Genomic DNA, 23,027 nt, shown 5'->3' with positions numbered 1-23,027 from the left:
AAAATTTAGAGAGAGAGAGAGGAGAGATGAAATAAAAGATAAAAAAAAAAAAAAAAAAAAAAAAAACCATGGTCGTCGGGCCGGAAAATTTCCCACCGGCGACCTAGTCGGATAAGAGAAAGAGGTGAGGTGGTGAGATGGAAAATTTTCCCATAAAATATATGTTTATATAAAAAAATTTATATATTCTATTTAAAATTTTATATTGGAAGACTATTTAGCTTTTAGACACTGTAGTAGAATTTTTGTTGTTGATCGTCACACCAAATCAATTAGTAGGACCCACGTATAGAAGAATCTGGAAAGGTTTCATTTCCTTCAAGAAATCTCCACCTCGTTTAACGACTAGCACCTTCTTGGAAGTTGGTTTAGGGTTATAAAAGTCATTTCCCTCAATAAATCTTCACCTCGTTTACACTATCAGTCTGTCTTTCTTTTCTTGCAGACCCTATTTCTGATCCCCACTATCTCTTTTTGTCTCTTATTACAAATATATTCATTTCCGATTGTTAGTACTACTAAAAATTTAAGTATCTTGCGACAAAAAAACATAGTCCATTTTCTTTTTTTTGTTGAACTAAAACATAGTTCAACAAAAAAAAAAAAAAAACTAAAACATAGTTCATTCAGTATAGCGACAAAACAAATCATAATTTACAAAATGATTGTTGGATAAAGCTAATCTATTATATATTCGAGTTAATTATTGTACAGATTTTCATGGATACCACGGAATGTCTTTTCATTCAATTTTTCATGTGAAGGTCTAAACTAGTACCTCGAACTAAAAATATGACATTTCGCATTCAATATCGATAAACTATCTTTCCATAAAATTACTAGCATATAATTTGTAATAGCACCAATTTAATTTTTTTTTTCCTTAATAATTAATTAGTTTCAATATTAGCAAATCTCGTGTATAGGATAAGACCACAATTTCAGAAATTAATCAAGATCACATATCTACCTCTATAAAAGGACATAAAATACTAAAAATAGTACTTAAAATAATATATTAATTCAATTTGTAATGATTTCTTTAAGTAAAACTTTCAACTTTAACAAAAACTTTTTTTGTATCTTTTTTGTTATTGGTGTTAAATAAAATTTCTATTTATTATGTTCTTATGCTAGTCATTATCGACCTTTTCCTTTGATAGATATGTAAACTCAAATTAAAGAACCACCGAAACAAATTTAATAATATTTTGACGAAAACAACAAGTTATATTAAATTTAATGTGCTTTTAATTTAATTTTTCGTTGTAGTTGTCACTTGTCAAAATTTTTTTTTTTCGAGAAGAATTAGACCACAACAATATTGACTTTATGTTATAGTTTTATTTTTTTATTGGATCCATAGACTGATATATATAAAATATATAAAAACGGGCTTGTGTGAAGAATGGATATATGAATCATGCATCGTTTCGACTAGAAAACCATAACATTTTTTTTTGATGACATAAAGGGTTCTACCTTTCGGGTAGTGTAAACGTACATTCTCAACAAAGATGTAAAAAATCATGCATTACCCCAGGTGCCTACAGTACTTTGTCTAGAAAAAGACGGTAAGCCTTTCTGTTATTGAGACTGGTAGTGGAACGTCGTTACACTACCAAATATAGTATAAAAAAATATAGTATAAAAATAAAAAAAATTCTCTCCCTTTCATAAAAAAAAAAAGTATTCTCTCCCTCACTATATACAGTATTCTTTGAGACTTAGGGTTAATTTCAATTTTACCCCAATCAAATGATCATATTCCCTAAAGAGTTGGGTTGGCCAATGGGTGGGAATTGGGAGTCTGTTGGATGGTATTGTTTGCCGGACTAAACTTTATCTTTATGGGCTAGTCTGGATCAGGAACCAAAATTTCATGTCCGCTCAATCACTCTGTTCAGTCGCAGTCTGGACAAAAATCACAAATTGCCTTGACCATCGTCTATTTGGGCCAGGCTAACTGGATGGACGTCTTTGATATCCGGTTGATCGAATTTCTGGATAACTTACAAAATTTCAATTTCTACTTACTTACAAAGTCAAACTCCATTAAAAAAGTTAATGTAGTCATCGATCACAACATTATAAAGAGATACAAAATTACAAATCATACAACATCAGAAAAATCTAGAATTCACGTCTTAAAACTAAAAATCGAATATATAGAGTAAAAACCATTCTTAAAAATCACATTTCTATTCTGTTTTTAAAAATCATAATGAGAAGAACTATGAATAATCGAGGAGGATGAGATGGTTGATAAACCTATTCGGTTTATCAAGTGTGAAACAGGAAGAAGAAGAAGAGAGACCGAGAGACAGAGAGGTATAAGAGAGAGAGAGGGAAATCAATTTGAATTGAATTCTATATTACTTTCATTAGTTGTACATCTTGATATATATATATATAGTTACAAAGAGATAAAATACAATCTAACTAAATCGAAGTTGTTATTGACCGAGTCCATGTGGGTTGTGTGTGTGTGTTTCGGCCGGATGTGATGAAATCCAAGTGGGTCGAGTATAAACCGTAATAAGAACATATGAATAAAAATCATTCTTTCCTAACACAGTCACTTTGGTTAGGGGAAATCTAAACTTATAAATTTAGTATTTGGGTCGGACTAAAAATGTGAAAAATTAATGCTGGGGAGGATTCATGCTCGAGAGACAAAGAGAAGAATATACTAAAACTGTCACTAACATTAACTTTTGTTGCTGATGGAGTGATGGTCATACAAAATCAAAGGAAAAAATAATCATTTAGTAGGACCCACCCACGTATAGAAGAAGGATATGGAAAGGTCTCGTTTCCTTCAAGAAATCTCCACCTCGGTTAACAACGAGTAGCACCTCCTTGGAAGTTTGTTTAGGGTTATAAAGGTCATTTATCACCCTTTTACTGTCTTTCTTTTCTAGCAGAGTCTGTTTCTGATTCCTGCTTCTCTTTTTGTTTTTTTCTTTGAACAATTCCTGCTTCTCTTTTTGTCTCTTATTAGCCTATAGAGGAAGAAGCCGACTTTTTCATGTCATGGGATGATGGGAACCTGTCCCACCGTATCGGAATTAACGAGCTTTTTTATGGGTTTGGGATACGACAAGGACTTTCAAAATTATTCGTCCGATTAACCCTTATCCTAATTGTCATATAAATTTGGAGTCTGATCCCCCCAATCCGATACTTCAAGTGCTCGTGGACATCTATACCTGCCCATTTCCCACCCTAGTCATACATATATATCACTCGGGTTAATGCCTTTTGATTCTATTTTTTTTTTTTTTTTTGCAATCGTTCGAGTTTATCTATTTTATAGATTTTAATGAATATGAGGATATTGCGGACTATCTTCCGATTCAGTTTTTCACTTTGAGGGCTAAACTACTACTTCAAACAAAAAATATTACATTTTGCATTCAAGTTCCATAAACTACATTTCCAATAAATGATGAAACTACTAGTATACAATTTTTATTAGCACCACTTTAATATAGATTTGATCCAAATTTAGAACTAAAACAAAGACAAAAGAACTAAAGAAGCTTAGCCAGTAACTGGAGCTCAAAAAATTAAAAGGTGTTTCCAAATTGTGGGATAAGTTCTATTAGTAATGTCAGGTAAACATCCTAAAACCATTTTATTCTATTGTATGTTCATTTCTTTTTTTTTTCGATGAATTATTCTATGTTCATTTCAAAATAAAATAAATAATGATGCCAAACTCACGCGATTGTTTAAGTGATTTACTGTATTGACATAAATTTTAAAATTCGTGAGTCGCATGTTCGATTCCTGAGATCTGTCCATCATTTGCGACGAATTTCAAGTTGGAGTCGTGGGAGGTTATAGTTACAAGGTGGGACTCGTTCGAAATCGTTTTTGGCGTGTGGATGGGTAGAGGGACTAGACGTTCATTTTAGTTTTAACATAGACATACCAAAAGAGATTAAAAAAAACGTTAAACCAGATAAGCACATACTATGTTTTTTTTTTATTGAAGAATAAATAAATACAGTATATTCTCTCATCAAAAAATAAAATAAAATAAATAAATACAGTATATTGGAGGACCGTTAGTAGTAATAAAAATCTGGACCGTTGATTAATCAACGGTTCAGATTGAAAGATGCGGGAGGTACCAAAACTGACATCCACTAGTTAGTCGTAATAGTGGGGAAAACACCAACGTAGTGTAGCCACGTATAGGTCGCCTTCTACTAGAAGAAATCCTTTGTGGTGGATTAGTATATAAAGTGACGACAGCCTCATCATCACTCTGTCATTATTTATTACCTCTCTCTCTCTCTCTTCTCTCTCTAGTCGTCTTGTCCCCTAGTCTTTTTCTTTCTGTCTCAAACCCTAGCTAGTAGCTATCTACCCTAGCTACCAGGGAGTTGTCTTATCAAAATGCCAAAAAATCGTTTTAATTTTTTTCAGGGTAAAAGATCTTCTTCTTCTTCTAGTAATGCAAGAACCACCGGAACTTCCACCGGAGAACTTGTTCCAACTGTTTTTAAGGGAAGAGAGTTTAAGATGAATGAGTTTCTTCCGTTGAGAGAAATAGGAGAAGTAGGGAATTACAAAATTGTTAGAGAATGTGTGTTCATGGATACATGTGTGTTGAAGGAGGTGAAGAGTGATTTTGTGTCAACCGACAATCAATTTAAGCTATTAAGAAGGGATTTATGGAATAGGAGATCACACCCTAACATAGTGAGTTATTTAGGCCACACCAAAGATCCTACTGCTACTGCTGCTAGTAACAAGAAAATGATAATCGTGAATGAATATTTACCAGTGGGTAGTCTTAAGAAATTTCTCCACAACCGACCGCCGGAAACTCTTCCTCTGAATTTTAAGAACAGAGTAAAGATTGCACTTGGCGTTTGTAATGCTCTCTACTTCCTATCCTGTTCTACATTTCTCGACATCAAATACTTTCGTTCATCTAATGTATTATTAACAGCTGATTTCGATCCAAAAATTGACGATTATGATCTCAGGCGATACGCCCGGATTAAAAATGATTCTTCTTCTTCTTCTACAACAGTACTAGAACAACATGGTCAATCAATCGGTAGCATAGAGGCCTATGGCTTATTCTTAGTAGAACTTTTCTCTGGCCAAGATCCTACTACTCGAGGATTTTATATCAACACTTGGGTAAGTAATACTCCCTACTATATTCTCTTTCTTTTACTACAGTACTACTTATTTATACCTACCTACCTAGTTAATCTTGAATTACTAGTAAATTATTTTTTATCTTTCTAGACCGTTGATAATTATTAATACAGTAGTAAATTATTTATGGAGTACCTTTTTAGGCTGAAACACGTCTTGGTGACATGGAGTTATTTATGGACAAGGAACTAAAGGGGGAGAGAGAACTGATCGATGCTCCTTTCAAACGTATTATGGAGCTCATACGCACCTGTTTGGACAGTATTACTGCAACCTTCATGGCTACCAAGGGAGAGTTAGAGAATATTATGGGCAGTCTTTAAGTTTTTCTTTTGATGAACAATGGCAGTCTTTAAGTTTTTTTTTTGATGAACAATGGCAGTCTTTAAGTTTTTCTTTTGATGAACAATGGCAGTCTTTAAGTTTTTTTTTTTGATGAACAATGGCAGTCTTTAAGTTTTTTTTTGATGAACAATGGCAGTCTTTAAGTTTTTTTTGATGAACAATGGCAGTCTTTAAGTTTTTCTTTTGATGAACAATTGCAGTCTTTAAGTTTTTCTTTTGATGAACAATGGCAGTACTCTTTAAGTTTTTTTTGTTAAAGGAACAATGGCAGTCTTTAAGTTGTTTGGTGATTTGCTTTTTCTTGCAAGAAAAAAAGACAAATCTCTAAATTTGTATTGTGTTGAGATATTTGCTAAGGTTTTTTTGGTTAGACAAGTTTTATTGCTGGGACTTCTCATTTCATAATTTTATGCCAAAATTAATCAAATGATATACTACTACTTATATCCCAAAATTAATCCACATTAAAACTAAAGAACTACACATTTTACAACGTACTCTATACTTTTCTCCCTCCACCTGTGAGGTCATCACAATGTCAAAAGATAAGCCTATTAACTATAGAGAAGTGCTATCCTTACAACCCAAAATCTGTAAAAAGGGTCCAGATTGAGGTGGATCGCATTATCAATTTTAAATACATTTATTGCTATTCTTTTAATATTACAAAACTGTCCTCTATTCTTTGTCTTATTTTCAGAAATTGCCCTCCATATTTTTCTCTCTCTAAAAAACGATTCTTCTTATTCTAAAAGAATGTTATCCCTAAACAGATCTCTTTATTTCAATATCAAACAGATCTCTTTCTCTAGATTATGATGAAACAAATATATTACATTACTTAATTCATAGAATAAGATAGTTTTGAGATTTAGATCAGACAGATTTAGATAAACAAAAGAACAAGAACAAAAGCATAGTAAGTAATAAGAAAGAGTAAGAGAGATAAAGAAAGGTAGAATACTGCTTCTTCTTCTATCTACAAGTCTTCATTAACTTCATACCCAAAATAGGAACCAGACCCCCTCCATCTTCTTCCATAACAAAAGCATTAACTATTACTAGATTTCACTCCCCAAAACCCAACTTCATATTCATGATCTGTTTTATGCTAATTTGGTTAGAGCATTAAATTTTTTGAAGGATTGGGTGTTTCAATATCAAACAGAATATTGAGTTACTGTTCATCATGAAGAGCAAGAGTTTTAAATGAATAATTTTTTGGAAGATTGGGTTGTTTGATGGAGATGATGAAATTCATTAAACCCTTATTGGTTTCTTGATGAGATGATTCCCTTTAAGTTTTGGTGACAATTTGATTTGGAAGAAAAGTTAAAAGCAACGAAGGTTTAGAGAGAGAGAAGAAAGGGCAACAGGGAAGGTTAAAAGAGAGTAAAGAAAGAAAGGCCAGTTTGGGGAAAGTGTAAAACTGAAAATAAACACATTTTGAATCCATATTGCCACATAGGATCCACCTCAATCTGGACCCTTTTTCCAGATTTTGGGTTGTAAGGATAGCATTTCTCTTAACTATAGGGGTTAGAAGCATAAATTTTAATTTTAGCGTAAAATAAAGAGCAATTAACAAATTAAAAATTTTCTTAGAATTTTAATATCTTTTATTTTGAATTGTTTAAATTTAAATTTTCAACAAATATTGAAAAAAATAGATAAGAAGAAAAAAATAAATAAATAGGAGAATTAAGATTCGCCAACAAAACATAACATCGAAGATGTAAGAGAAAAATAGAGAACACAAATACGAATGCTGTTTGTTCTTTTAAATGTTAATTAGATAAAAGATTTCACTAATATCTACTCCAATTAAAAAATAAAATATGGACTAATTAATTAGACAATGTTACTAAGGTGGTATAGTTAAATTCCCCAATATAGATTTCAAAAGGTTAATCATCAGTCAACTAGAAAACAATAATATCTCATCAAAAAAAAAAAATAGAACCTTTCAACAAAAAAAAAAGAACTAGTAAACAATACATTACCAGTCACATAAAGGATTCTACATTTCTAGTACTGTAAAAACATATTACCGCATTCTGTCATAAAAAGACGAAAAAACTGAACGTTATTTTCGTTGCTGAGAAAAATTTGAGGAGTAGTGGATCGTTAGACATGGGCCTACACAAAAAACATTTGGAAAGGTTTATTTTTCGAGCAACCTCTCCTTTTTTCTTTTTTTTTGTTGAACTAGCAACCTCTCCCTTTCTGGTAAAAAAAAAAGTAACCTCCCCTCAGATAATCTATTCTTTAAAACTTGGGTTAATTTCAATTTTATCCCCAACCAATTGATAATATTCCCTAAAACGTTAGGTTAACTTATGGGTGGGAGTCCGTAGGACAGTATAGTAAACTTTTCGGGCTAGTCTCAGTCGGAAGCCAAAATTTTGTTTTCGTTCAATTATCCAGTTCACTCTCGTCTGGAAAAAAAAAATCACAAATTGCTTTGTCCGTCTCCTGTTTCTGCACGGATGACTGGATGGTCCTCGTTTGGTTGAATTTCGGGCTAACAACCAACCTAATAATAAAATAGTTCCAAAATATCAATTTTAACATACTTACAAAGTTAAACTCCATTAAAAACGTAAATGCAGTCAACGATCACAAGATTATGAAGTGATACAAAATTATCATTCATACAACACGAGAAAAATCTAGAGTTCGCATCATAAAACTAGAGATAGTATCCATGGAGTAGCGGTACTGGTTAGGTCGGTTGGTTCATTTAGTTGTAATCACATTTCTATTTTATTTTAAAATCGAATTTGAACAACATAAGAGGAAACCATTAACTTTCATAACAATGTCATTTGGACGTGAAACGTGCATTGTGCACATAAGATTCCAATAATCACTATACCATTCTTTTCAACTAAAAGATGGTGAGAATTCACTTATTCTTTTAACATTTATTATTTAGTCATGCCATAAAGTTATTGAAAAATCTGAATAATTTTTAGTCCTCTATATTTTACTCCTAGTTACTCTTTCTATGTCAAATCTGAATATTTCAGTCCTCTCGTGTTATACTACTAGTTACTCTTTTTATGTCAAATTCTTTAGTTAATTTGGACATCCATATTCGTATACGGTTCGTGCACTTGCGAGTTTTAATTTGTTCTAATTAGCCTATTGTTAAGGCGGACTAAATTCCATATCTAGAGACAAAGATAAAGACTCACGTATAGTTTTTTTTTTTTTGAGGGGAAACAACATCAATTAAACAGACTAATACAGTATTCAAGTTACAATAAAGACCTAAATGAATTAACAAAATAATTTTCCAAATGAATTTTTGGATCCATATTTTTCTTCTTCCATAATAATTTCCAAAGGAAATTAAGAGCTTCATCAGACACAATCGGTAAGGTTCTAATAGAAGTATAATATGACTGAGTAGAAAACTTACATGTTTGTGATGGACACCAAATAAGTGTATCTTGCTGCATAATGGGTGATAGTCGAATATTTGTTATAGATCTAGCTGTTGTTTTATCAAAATGGCTTTCTATTAGTTCCAAATTCCATTGATATTGGTTGTGCATAATGAGGTATGACACCCAATATATATTATGAGGCAGGTTGGTAGTGACAACAGGAAGTTTGTCATGTGTATCAGCTGGTACCCATGGATCACTTGTAATTTTTATGTTCTGATCCATCCCAAACCATCCATATGATATTGTCAATAATTGTAGACTTGACTTTGGAAATGGCCTGCCAGAAATGTGAACCACCTGTTGTTGAACCTTTATTCCAAAAATCACCTTCTTTCATATATTTAGCTCTTAAGAGACCCATATGGCCATATAACATTCTTGTTTGTTAAAAATCGCCAAGCCATTTTAAAAATCACCTTCTTTCATATATTTAGCTCATAATATGCATTGTTGAAGAATCTGCAGTTACAAGTCAGGGCAAGTCCTGAGTTTTTAGTGGTCCGAAACGAGTTCAAAAAATGTGGCCCCTATACTGGATGTCGACCAATATTTGTATTTGTGTATAAACAATATAAGTATCGTAAATATTTTCTTTACAAATACAATGAAACGGTACTAATAATTACGATCACTTGAATGTTGTTTTTTCTTTAGTTTTCTTTTCCGCAAAATCGGTGATGATTGTTGAAATCAATATTTTCAGTAAGTTCTTTCTCAATTAACAAAATACCTCAATTATTAAACTTTCTTGTGGCATAGTAGATAGAACAAAAGATTTAATCAAACTTCAACTTTGAGAAACATTTTTTTGCAACAATAACATAGATGGTTAACAAAAAAATTTGTAAGCAATCCATGCATTTAGGTAAAATCTTCCGTACCTTTGAAAAAAATTGACACTTCAGTTGGTTTTCCATCTTTCTCGTTACAAGACGTTGCATTACTTTCGATTCTAGAACAAATCAAATCCATCTATATCATATAACTTATTAAGGTTTAGAAAAAAAAAACACGTGAATCTCTTAAATCACTGTCGGGTCGAAACTGACTATACGAGCAACATCCTATCACTTTGCCATTGATAACAAACCGAGTAAAATATGCAAGATAACCGTCTACCATATTTTTTCAAGAACCCAAAATTAGTCATTCTTGTGAGACGTCTCATAATTTGATCAACGATGTCCCAAATTACAATGCGACCGAAGTTAGAATATGTTTTCCTTTTTGTTGATACCTAAGTTGAAAGAGGGTTATTTTTGTTGCAAAAGGATTAAAGAGCAGAGAGATGAAAAGATTATAGAGTTAATTCATATATGGCCTCCTACTTTGTGACCAGCTTCCTTTATGGCCCCTTTTTTTTTCGTAAATTCAAATATGGCCCCCTATTTTCAGACAAATGTCATTACTACCCCTCTGATTAATGTATTTTCAAAATAAAATAAAAAACAAAACCTAAATTCCACCTCACTTCCTTCTCCACCACTCATCTCTCTCCACGTCACCTCTCTCTCCAACTCACCTCTCTCCAACTCACCTCTCTCTCTCTCTCTCCAACTCACCTTTCTCTCTCTCTCCAAGTCACTCCTTCTTCTCCGACCAAGGTCGCCGGCCGGAAAATTTTTCCGGCCGGCGACCTTGGTCGGAGAAGAAGGAGTGACTTGGAGAGAGAGAGAGGTGAGTTAGAGAGAGATGAGTTGGAGAGAGAGAGAGGTGAGTTGGAGAGAGAGGTGAGATGGAGAGAGAGAGAGATGATGTGGAGAGATATGTGCGGGGGAGTAGGAAGTGAGGTGGAATTCAATTTTTTTTTTTCTTTTATGTTGAAAAAATTTTCCGGCCGGCGACCTTAAAATAAAATTTTTTTTTTACTTCTTCTCTCTCTCTCTCTCTCTAGAAACTCCGGCGAAGGGGTTTCCCCTTCGCCGGAGAAGGTCTGTTCAAGAACAGACCACGAAGGTCTGTTCAAGAACAGACCACGAAGGTCTGTTCAAGAACAGACCACGAAGGTCTGTTCAAGAACAGACCACGAAGGTCTGTTCAAGAACAGACCACGAAGGTCTGTTCAAGAACAGACCACGAAGGTCTGTTCAAGAACAGACCACGAAGGTCTGTTCAAGAACAGACCACGAAGGTCTGTTCAAGAACAGACCACGAAGGTCTGTTCAAGAACAGACCACGAAGGTCTGTTCAAGAACAGACCACGAAGGTCTGTTCAAGAACAGACCACGAAGGTCTGTTCAAGAACAGACCACGAAGGTCTGTTCAAGAACAGACCACGAAGGTCTGTTCAAGAACAGACCTTCTCCGGCGAAGGGGTTTTCCCTTCGCCGGAGTTTCTAGAGAGAGAGAGAGAGAGAAGAAGTAAAAAAAAATTTTTTTTTTTTATGGTCGCCGGCCGGAAATTTTCCGGCCGGCGACCTTGGTCGGAGAAGGAGTGACTTGGAGAGAGAGAGAGGTGAGTTAGAGAGAGATGAGTTGGAGAGAGAGAGGTGAGTTGGAGAGAGAGGTGAGTTGGAGAGAGAGGTGAGATGGAGAGAGAGAGATGATGTGGAGAGATATGTGCGGGGGAGTAGGAAGTGAGGTGGAATTCAATTTTTTTTTTCTTTTATGTTGAAAAAATATTAATAAGAAGGGTACTCAGGACATTTACCTCAAAAAAGGGGGCCATATTTGAATTTACGAAAAAAAGGGGCCATAAAGGAAGCTGGTCACAAAGTAGGGGGCCATATAGGAATTAACTCAAGATTATATAACACAAAATAGTGATTGTCCAGTTGGGTTAGCGTGAGGAGGTAGAAGGCGAGGAATACTTCAACAGTGAGTATGAGAGCTATTTGTCTTTTGTTTGATGTGGCCCCACAAAAAGTTAATGTGTTGGAAAATATGAAATTTGTGGCCCATTCTTGTTGTAACAGTGTTGTTTGAGTGGCCTTCAAAATCCATTAGGAAAAGCTTGTTACCAACAATGTTTTTTTGTGAAAATGAATGTTTGGAGGCCCCTAAAATGTGGGGGGCCCAAAGCAAGGCTTTGCTTGCTTTGGGCCCAGGCCGGCCATGTTACAAGGTTAGATGCTTTTCATGTGAAAAACAGATGAGGATGGATACAAAAAAAGGGAAATTGAAGATGAGTTAGGTCATAATTAATTAGAGGCTATTGACAGTAGAGTAGTATCTGCCGTGAGAAATATCCCTTATTGCAAAGGTGGTCAGGTAGCCAACTCTTATTGACAGTAGAGTAGTATCTGCCATGATGATATGCTACTCTTATCCAGTAGCATTTCATGTTAAATTACAGACTCTGGTGAACAACTCTTCGGCTATCACATCCCAAAGCAAAAAGAAGTCAACCCTTCAAAATCGGCTAAGAAGTCAAAGGTGAGCAATGTGGGATTATATCAATAACTAGTCTCAGGTGTAAAGAAAATCATATTACATCTAGTTAACGTTAATCATATAATAAGATGAGAAAAATTGTAAATATGAAATACAGACCAACTCGAACAGATGGACACCTATTTCGCAATATGAAAGTCTCTAGTCTGATGGACAAAAAGAGGGTGCACCTTCACACGTTATTGACGTCGATCACCAATGTCAAGAGCGAGTAGTTCGTTTGAGTTTAGTGAAAAATCGAAAATCTCTACGACTCCGCCATTATAAACGAAGATCATTCAAATATATAATCTCTCTTTATGGTTCGGAATTAAACTACTTATATTCCTTCATTATTCTTGGATGACAGATATTAAACTACTGGTGATGTCGGGCAAATACTAACAAGTCAAGTTCAGATGGGATGTCAGGCGCCACTACAAAATCTGAACCTGATTTGTTTATTTCACAGGGCGGGTCAGGTTGGTACCGTCGTTGGGTTTGGAGTACCCATGGAGTCTGTCTGACTCAATGGCTCGAGTTTTCACACTTTTTTCCCAAGCCAATTTCAAACTCTAGAGTTAAATTAATTTCTTTTTGGCCCCTGCAATTAAGATAGTGTTTGTTTTAAGTTCATTCTAAATGTACCCTAAAAAACATATAACCTCTGTTAACATTAATAGAAAAAAATTGTTGACAATGAATGAAATAAATTTAGGGAAGTTTTATAAGGCCTCCCCAATTTTGTTAAAAGGCCTCCCCATGAACCATTTTACTTGCTAAATTATCACTAAGGGGAGGTCTTTTAACAAAAATGAGGGGGTCCTATAAAATCTCCCGCTCGCTCCTGACAGTAATCTTTATCTATATATATAATTATTCTAGTCGAGACCAACTTTTATCTGGATGAAATTTGAAAAATGGTATTTCAATCCTCACCACTTTTAAGCTACTAATTTTTCTTTTTTCACTAATTAATAGAAAAATATTTACAGCTCATACCTACAGTTGGAAGGATTGTTTTCATTGGTGTGCCGAAAACCCAAATTGAATAAGGACCAACAGTCTGATGTAACAAAGAAATTCTCGAATAACCCTTGTATAGTTCAAGTTGTCGTTCGCTCATGTATAAAATTCTCAAATCCTCATATATAATATCTAAACTCCTTCGCATCAAGACTAGAGATTTAACCTTCTCGTAATATCCCCACCTAATATCAATATTATTTGTACTCCATTCTTTTTCTCCTCGTTTGATCACATTTAACATTGTTAAGTCAAATTTAGGCATCTCCGCTCTTTTGTTAACTACAAAAACAATGCAGTCGGGCGTTGTGGGTGGAGATGAAAATGTGGCAACAAGACCATCTATATTTTGTTTGTGAGGATATTTCGGAAGCGGTATTTTTACTCGAGAAAAAAGACATAAAAAGAATAAATGTTGTTTTCTCGATACGAAATTTATAAAAAGAAAATAAACGAAGTAGGATGAAATACATACAGAAATTCCATTTTGTAAGAAAATTCAATTGAACTTAGAAATGAGACAATTCCAATTAAAGAAGAGTTCATCATTTAAATAATAACAATGAATCATTTAAATAATAACAATAAATTTGAGTTAGTTATTTAATCGATGAACTCTTCTTTAATTGGAATTGTCTCATTTCTAAGTTCAATTGAATTTTCTTACAAAATGGAATTTCTGTATGTATTTCATCCTACTTCGTTTATTTTCTTTTTATAAATTTCGTATCGAGAAAACAACATTTATTCTTTTATGTCTTTTTTCTCGAGTAAAAATATCACTTCCATATATCCTCATAAACAAAATTTAGATGGTCTTATTGCTACATTTTCATCTGCACCCACATCTCCAGACTGTATCGTTTTTGTAGTTAACAAAATAGTGGATAGACACGTATTTGATCTAGATGTGCTAAAACAAGGAGAAAAAAAATGGAGTACAAATGAACTTGATAATATGTGCGGTGAGTCGTGGGTATCTCACATCGAAGTAAGACTTCTATTTTGGTTGGAAAGGACTTTACATATTTTTTACGACGAAGATGCAACAATTGTTGCTTGTTCTTCACAAACCGAGGACTCAACTATATTCACAAATGCAGAAGTACATGATGTGAAATCTAGTTAACCTAATTAATAGGCTAATTAGATCAAATTAAAACTCGCAAGTGTACGAACGGTATGTAAATATGGCAAGAATTACGAGGTCGATCCCACAAAGATTTGTTTAGAATTAAACCTAAACCTAAGATTAACTAACAAAGTAGGAAAGTATATAATTGATTTTGAGGATAATTTGGGAAACTAAGAATTGAAACTTAGAAAACAAAACAAAGTTGTAGTGGAAAACTATAAGTTGGTAAATCTAGGATATCAGAATTCACCACTAACAATCATATTCAAATCTAATATCTAATTCAAACTATTATCCCTCTTTTGATAACTAAAAAATTGTTAGAAATCAATCTTCAATTTTCGGAAAATAAGACAATAAAACACTTTAATAATGATCAAAATCCATAACTCACTTCACTTAAAATATATTGCAATTTAAATCCAAGTTGTTAGTTTATTAGACTAACCGAAGTACGATTAATTCGAAACTTTAAGCACTTTAAATGAGATAATAAAATAAATACGATATTAAAATCCAAATACTCATGTTAGGGTTTCATCCTTTATCCTAGTGGGAGAGTTAGAAACCCATGAATATCAAAGACATGGTTCAATTAATGATAAGAGAAAAAGAATTGGAGAGAAAACACATTTTTTTCCTTCTGCGCAGCCAAACAGACCCTTAGGGAAAATAATTTTCTCGTCTTCTCGGAAAATACTTCTCCGTGGGAAAATTATTTTCCTTCTCTGGTTTTTCTTTCTCTCTCTTCCTCACTCTATCTTCTCTCTTTCTCTCTCTAATAAACAGTAATATACTCTCTCTTTCTCTCTCTAACAGTAGTGATAAAGAAAGAAGAGGAAAGATGATTTTAATGGTGGTTTTCAATTAATTCAATCTCTCTCTCTACAAAACAGCAGCCTCTCTCTCTCCCTCTCTCTCATTCTTCTAATCTAAACTTCTACCTCTCACTAAGAAAAGAAGAAAGAAAAATAAGAAACAGAAACAAAATCAAAAGGGTCGGTTGTTCCTTTCTCTCTTGGTTGCTAAATCCATCGAGTCGGCTCTTTCCTTTTTCCGGTGGTCGGTTTCGGTTTTAAGCTTTTGGAAGTCGGTCTCTGTTAAGTGTTTAGAGACTGGAAATTGAAGAAGAAGACAGTCGGGTAAAGCTGGGTGTACTCCCGACCGTGACAGAATGTGGCCCGGTTGGCTCTTGGTCCACCAATTTTGACCCGAACTTTGACTCGCTCTATTTTACTCATCCGGACTCCGATTTGACTTCCGTTTTCGCCTACGGGTTTGTCTTGGACTCTACTTTCCATCCGAGCATTCATCTTGACCATGAAATCAGAATCAAAAAATGACCAAAATACCCCTAGTCTGCATTTTCTGCGACTTTTATCCGTTTTGCAAACATAACTCTGAAAAAGGTACCTGAGTAGAAAAAGAAGTAATTTAAGAGACTAAGATGGGACATTTTCATGTCTCATCAAACATCCCCAAACTTAGATTTTGCTAGTCCTCGAGCAAAACAGAAAAATAAAACTAAACCTAATTCACCACTTTCGTAGTGAATCACGATTGCACTTAGCACGTGCAACAAGCCGTTAAACTCCTAAGTTACCCCTAGAGGACGAGTGTGGTCTCGTGAGGGTTTGCAGTGAATCTACCCACAAAATTCGACATTTCAAAAATCAAGAAGGGTGTAAAAATACATGATCCGGAATTGTTTATCTCCATAGATTGTTTTCCCCTTCCTTCTTTCAATAGAGATTTGTTCTTCAAGTAGGAATAATATGTAATGACGCCACTAATTCTTTATTAATACGATCTGTTGAAGATGTTCTTCATGAAAGAGACTTGGAGAAATGAGAGCCAACCCTAATCTCACTCTCTCTATCTATCTATGGATCACTCTTAAATTTCTTTCTTGTTTCTCTTTCTCTCTCTCAAAAATAAACAAACATGGAGTCTATCAATTATAGATCTTTCAATTCCTGTTTGTTCAAAGAATTTTGAAAAGGTAAAGGAGGAAGAGGAGAAAGTATGAAATGAAGATGAGAAGCTTGCACAAAATCAGAATTCCGGTGATGGCGGCGGTTTTCCAGTGATGGAGGCGGTTCTCCAATGTCGGCGGCGGTTTTTCGGTGATGGAACCGGTGATTCTTTTAGTTTTTGTTCAGTAATTTTGTCGATCTATAGGATTTTTTTTTCGACCTTGAGGGTCTTTAATTTTCGATCTTTAGGTTCATTGTGTCTGTGTCTAGTCTCATTCCTTTTCCTTCATGAGGCACTTTGCATTTGAATGTATGTAACTCTCATGGAGTTTTCAAAGGAATAAAATATCATCCTTGTAACATTGTGATTAATTCACTTTTGAATGAAATTTGGTTTCACTTGGTCAAAAAAAAATTGGGATTCGAACATCTGCACTACTAGGCGTAGTTCTTCAACTCAATCCACCCCTCCAACTATTGTTTGATGTTGAGTATGTGGTCTTTTTCTCTTTTATACAAAATTACCTCTATTTTCAATAGCATTTTCTTTGGACCTGTGGGGGGCACGTGACCCTATGAATCCCAACGTGGGTCAGCCCCTGCTACTTATTGTCTATTTTTATTTTTGTTATGTTACCATTTTTCCTCACTATATATGTGGTTTATAAATTACTACGAATAATTTATTTGATCGATAAATTGTTATGAGTACCAAAACGAAAAGGTATAGTACAATTTTTACTGACTTGAAAAGTATATTCTTGTTTAGTGAACTCCACGTCAGCTGGACACATTTTCGGTTACTTAGTTGGGCACTCTAGCATCTCCCAGATCTTTGTTATATTCTTTTCACTGCGAGCATACGTTATTGTTGGCTCGATAAATAATTCAGTTATCCTCAATATATAGGAAAGATACAACTTAATTTATTTATTTTTTTGTTAAAACACAACTTAATTTATTTGATTGATAAATTACACCGCGCACAGAAAGTGAAACATTACAACTATTACTAACTTTTATATTCATGTTTAGTTCTCCAAGCTAACATTGGCAGTCGATAAAGTATTTCAGAAACACCGCATCAGCACATGGCCATGTACCTTCTATTGTACTAGTTCTTGGGTTCGAGTAGGTGAACGACTGTTGGAACAAATAAAGGCAACATCTCAATTATTTCACACAAGTCCAAATTCTCTCTCTTCAAATAACTACTACGTACAAAACTTACTACCCACATGGCCCACCCTAAAGATTCCTATTTTGATCCACCCTAAGAGCATCTCCAATGCAACACTCAATCTTAGAAACTCCGAGTGCCACGTGAGATTTTCAGAGTTTTTCTTTGAAAACCATCTCCAATGCAAAACTTAATATGAATCTTCAAAATGATGTGGCGGTAGTTAAATAGAGATATCTCAAGAGGACACTCTGAAAATGGAGTGTCCTCTTGAGATATCTCTAATTGCCACCTCAGCATTATTTATATTTATAAATTAAAAATCTTAAGTTATAAAGCCGAAGCCAATAAAACACCCAACTCCTTCCCCAAATCTGATTGAATAGCATCTTCATCTCCCCATGCCCTCCCATCTTTTCCACTGTTTCATTCTACCTAATTCAACTATAATTGTGTTTTTTAAAAGTTAAGTGTTTTAAGCAACAACATACATGGAAGTAGAGAAGAACCAGACCTATAAAACAACCTAATTTGATTATATGTGGCTTACACCCAGTCATCTAACTATGTCAATTGCCATTTTTATGTTGCTAGCAAACCATGTACCCTAAAGTGTTATGAACAACACGAATGGTAAACTACAATCTGCCAAAAGAAGAAATAATCTAACACAAACCCAAAACCCGTATGGAGATTGACACAGTAATTTATTCTTATGGTGATGAAAATTTATGTTCAATAAGAAAACCCTAGCTACCTTTCCTTCATGTCCTTTTCCCTTCTCAATCAAAACCTTAATAAACCTAGAATCTTCTTCGAACTGTTAGAGATTCACCAAGAAATCACAGGAAAAGTCCTGTTCAATCTTCATCTTCACAACTTGTTCCACTTCACGTCTTTATCTTGACACTTCACGGCCAAAGAAACTATTTTCGTAGCTTGTTTCTGTTTTCCCCTACTCACTTTTTTATTTTTTATTTGTGCAACTTCAAATTAAAAATGCCACGTAAGTAATTATGTATGAGATTTAGAGTTTTGCATTGGAGAAGTCCTCGAAACCGAGGATCTCTATGCGGCCAAATAGGAAAGAGAAACTCTAGAGATCCTCCTTTGAAACTTGACATCTAGGATATTTAGAGTTTTTTTAGAGTTTTGCATTGGAGATGCTCTAAAGATGATCATTTCATTGAACCCCAAATTCAATTTGCAGAACAGACTTGGTTTTATAAAGACACCATACAAAAGTTCAGTAACTATATCAGTTTTTACAGACACTGCAGAATTTTCCTATAACCTATCAAATCCTATAAATTGGAATTTCGAATATGAAAATGATAGTTTTCTTTCCCATTAGAAAGTGATGGTGTAAAGATTAGCTTAAATGTCATTAATGGCGGAAAGGATGAAGAAGATGATGAATTAGTAGTGAAGAAGATGAAGATTATCAGAGAGAATAAAGAGAAGTCACAACTTTATTAACTTGGAAATCGATCAAATGAATTACAATTACTCGACTCTATTTAAAGAGTTTAGAGAGAGAAAACGAGGGTTAGTTAGAAGGTTGTTAATCTAACAACTTCTTAACTAACTTTCTAACAACTATTTAGGATATAAGCAGACCTTATCTTTACTTAGGCACTCAATAGCATAGCTAAGGCACCCACACTTTGTTTTAACATCTTTGTTATTCTTACACTTTGATAACACTGCTTTGTCTTAACAACTTTGTTTATTCTTACACTTCAATAACACCATCATCATCAAGGTCTTCACTAACATGCCCCCTCAAACTGATGATCCAGACAAATACATCAGTTTGTCACGAAGAGGAACAAAGATTGCTCGAGCCAAACCCTTAGTAAGTAAGTCAGCTGGTTGTTCAATGGTTGGAATGTGCTTAATAACAATTGAACCAGTAGATACCAAATCTCGAACAAAATGGTAATCAACTTCGATGTGTTTTGTTCGAGCATGACAAATAGGGTTAGCAGCAATATTCTTGGCACCAAGATTATCACAATATAGAACAAAAGGCTTGGGAATTGATAGTTTTAGCTCAGTGAGGACAAAAGAGATCCATTGCATTTCAGCAGCAGCAATAGACAAGGCCTTATATTCAGCCTCTGTTGATGACTTAGCAACAGTTGGTTGCTTCTTTGAGCACCATGAAACAAGAGAATTACCTAGAACAATACAGTAACCAGTGGTGGAGCGTCTTGTATCAGGGCATCCAGCCCAATCAGAATCTGAGTATCCCACTAAATTTGTCAAATTGCCTTGAGTTATAGAAATCCCATAACCAATTGTTCCCTTAATGTATCTTAAAATTTTCTTAACCAATTGAAGATGAAGAAAGCTTGGATTTTGCATAAATTGAGCAGCATAGTTAACACCAAAGGAGATGTCAGGTCGTGTCATAGTAAGATACTGAAGACCCCCAACCAAAGTTCTATAGAAGGTTGGATCAGAAAGAGGCTCACCATCATACTTAGATAATCTGTTGCCCCCTGAAACAGGAGTGATGCTTGGATTTGAATCCAACAAGTTTGCCTTTTGGAGTAATTCAAGAGCATACTTTCTCTGAGTTAGAAGAAGCTCATTAATTGAGTTTCTAGTCACCTCAATACCCAAGAAGAAATTGAGAGAACCAAGCTCCTTCATTGGGAATTCAGACTTTAGAGTGTGAATAAGAGAAGTTAAGTCAGAAGAGTGAGTACCTGTAAGCACTATATCATCAACATAGAGTAGAAGAATGATAATAGAAGACCCTTGACTCTTCACAAACATGGAGTGATCATGAGAGCTCTTCTTAAACCCCAAAGTGAATAAGAAAGTAGCAAATCTGGTAAACCAAGCTCTAGGAGCTTGTTTTAGGCCATAAAGACTCCTTTGAAGCTTACAAACATAAGATGGAGAAGTAGCATCAATGAAACCAGGAGGTTGAGACATAAACACATCTTCCTCTAAGAGTCCATGAAGGAATGCATTTGAAACATCTAGTTGAAGGATGCTCCAATGATTTGAAACAGCAACTGTGAGCACAAGTCTAATAGTAGTAGCTTTAACTACAGGACTAAAGGTCTCTGAATAATCAAAGCCATCCATTTGATGAAAACCTTTAGCCACTAATCTGGCTTTGTACCTCTCAACAGTGCCATCAGCCTTATATTTGATTCTATAAACCCATTTACAACCCAAAATGTTCATAGATGGTAAGCTTGGAATCAAAACCCATGTGTGATTGTTTATCAAGGCATCATATTCATCCTGCATTGCTTCACACCAATTTGGGTCTTTAGAAGCTTGCTTATAGGTAGTAGGTTCAGCTGGTTGGTTGAGTAAAGCCACATATGTAAGAGGAAGAGGGTGACAGCTGCTATAGTGTGCTATATGATCAGGAATAAATTTGGGTTTTAGAATACCATCTCTAAGTCTAGTTCTCATAGGATGAACAGACTGTGAGGGAACAATTTGCTGTTCAGGAGAGGGTGAGTTATGAATAGGTGAGGTATTTTGAATTTGTACAGGACTTTGAATAGGTGGTGTACTTTGAACAGGTGCAGTGTTTGAAATGGGTGCAGAGCCAAACTGAATATGATGTGAGAGCTCCAATATTTTAGAAGAATTGTAAGAGGATGTCTTAGAATTTTGATTTGAGGAAAAAGGAAACACAGTCTCATCAAACACAACATGTCTTGATATAATAGTTTTCCCACTTTCAATATCTAGACATTTATAACCTTTATGATGAAGGCTATAACCAACAAAGGCACAAGCAGCAGATTTGGGACAAAGCTTATTTGATCTAGTATTACCCAAAAAAGGATAACACAAACTCCCAAAAACTCTTAGCTGAGTATAGTCTGGTTTCTTTTGAAATAAGATCTCATGAGGACAGGAACCATTTAGCAGTTTAGTTGGTAACCTATTTATAATAAAAACAGCTGTAGAAAAGGCCTCATACCAGTATTCTTTTGGAAGATGAGACTGAAAAAGCAAAGCATTTCCAACTTCTGTAATTTGCCTGTTTCTTCTCTCAGCTTTGCCATTTTGTTGTGGTGTATATGGGCAAGAGCTTCTAAAAAGAATGCCACTTTGATCAAGAAAAACTTTGAAGTCCCCTTTAGCTAGTTCAGGAGCACCATCAGATTGGAAATATTTGATTTGAGTATTTAGAAGATTTTCAGATTGAGCTTTAAAATGTTTGAAACAAGAGATACTATCAGATCTTGTCTTGAGTGGATAAACCCATAAATGTCTACTATAGTCATCAAGAAAGAGAATATAGTATCTTTCTCCTCTTGAGGATGAAATTGGTGCTGGACCCCAAATATCTGAGTGGATTAAGTAGAGGGGAGTTGATGTATAGCTTTGAGAATTAGCAAAAGGAAGTGATTTGCTCTTTGATAATTGACAATAGTGACATAAACCATGTTGAGGTTCAAAATTCAAGTCTATAGCCTTATTCCTGGCTAATAAGTGAAGTATAGAATCAGAAGTGTGTCCCAATCGACTGTGCCAGATGGAAGATGAAGTATTCACTTCTGAAAAATGAGCTTCATGAGGTTTTTGTACTTCAAATGTGATAGGATATAGATCATTTATCACTGGACCTTCACTGAAAATCTGATCAGACCAAATATCCAAAACTTTATAACCCCAAGGAGAGAATTGTACCAAGCATTGATTGTCTCTTGTAAATTTGGATATGGAGAGCAAATTTCTTTTGATATTTGGAACCACTAATACATTCTTGAGATCAAATATATGATTATCAGTAGTAAGTTTAGTATCACCTGTGCTAGAAATTGGTATACATGTTCCACTTCCAACCATGACTGAGTTGGAACCTGAATAGCTTCTTTCATTTGTAATAGCATTTCCATCATAGGTCATATGACTAGTAGCCCCTGTATCAGCTAACCAAATTGCTGAAGTAGAATCATTATTCTTCTTAACCACTGAAACCATTAGAGCTTCTTCATATTCATTTTTGTCCAGAGATTGATCAAATTGACCAAATTGAGCATCATATGCTTCTTCTTCACTTAGTTTCTCTTCTTCATGATAAGAGTGAGAATGAGAAGGCTCTCCTTCTTCATATAGATGCAGACCAGCAAAGTTTGGTCTATCTTTGCTATTGAAATTCTTATTTAAGCTATTATGATTTATGCTTGTACTATTATGATTATTATTTGAATTATAGCTATTATAGAGTTTATAAGAATCATCAGGAGCATACCTGTATCTGCACTTAGAAGCAGCATGGCCCCATTTTCTGCAAATTCCACAAGGAATACTAGAGAAATCGAAATCATTTGCTCTTTCTCCTGATTGAGAGCTCTTTT

At 34.5% G+C, this 23,027-nt stretch overlaps 1 protein-coding gene across 1 annotated transcript; it reads left to right on the top strand.

Annotated features, from left to right (window-relative positions):
- Window positions 1–4,281: 4,281 nt before the first annotated feature.
- LOC147536005 (putative serine/threonine-protein kinase PBL21) lies at window positions 4,282–5,861 on the top strand. The gene is made up of 2 exons (XM_086644776.1): window positions 4,282–5,166; window positions 5,331–5,861. The coding sequence occupies exons 1-2, from the start codon at window positions 4,411–4,413 to the stop codon at window positions 5,508–5,510; spliced, it is 936 nt and encodes a 311-aa protein (XP_086500902.1). The 5' UTR covers window positions 4,282–4,410; the 3' UTR covers window positions 5,511–5,861.
- Window positions 5,862–23,027: the final 17,166 nt, after the last annotated feature.

This window comes from Eschscholzia californica, unplaced genomic scaffold, assembly GCF_041429995.1.
Source record: "Eschscholzia californica isolate CP2 unplaced genomic scaffold, dmEscCali1.0.p SCAF_5, whole genome shotgun sequence".
Classification (NCBI taxonomy): domain Eukaryota; kingdom Viridiplantae; phylum Streptophyta; class Magnoliopsida; order Ranunculales; family Papaveraceae; genus Eschscholzia; species Eschscholzia californica.
Note: the sequence above shows the minus strand (reverse complement) of the source record. Positions and strands in the feature narration are given on the sequence as shown.

Bases quoted from the DNA above. Each gene is read 5' to 3' on its own strand.
- LOC147536005 (XM_086644776.1), top strand. From the start codon at position 4,411: ATGCCAAAAAATCGTTTTAATTTTTTTCAGGGTAAAAGATCTTCTTCT. The intron at 5,167-5,330 runs GTAAGTAATACT...GTACCTTTTTAG, and splicing joins GATTTTATATCAACACTTGG to GCTGAAACACGTCTTGGTGA.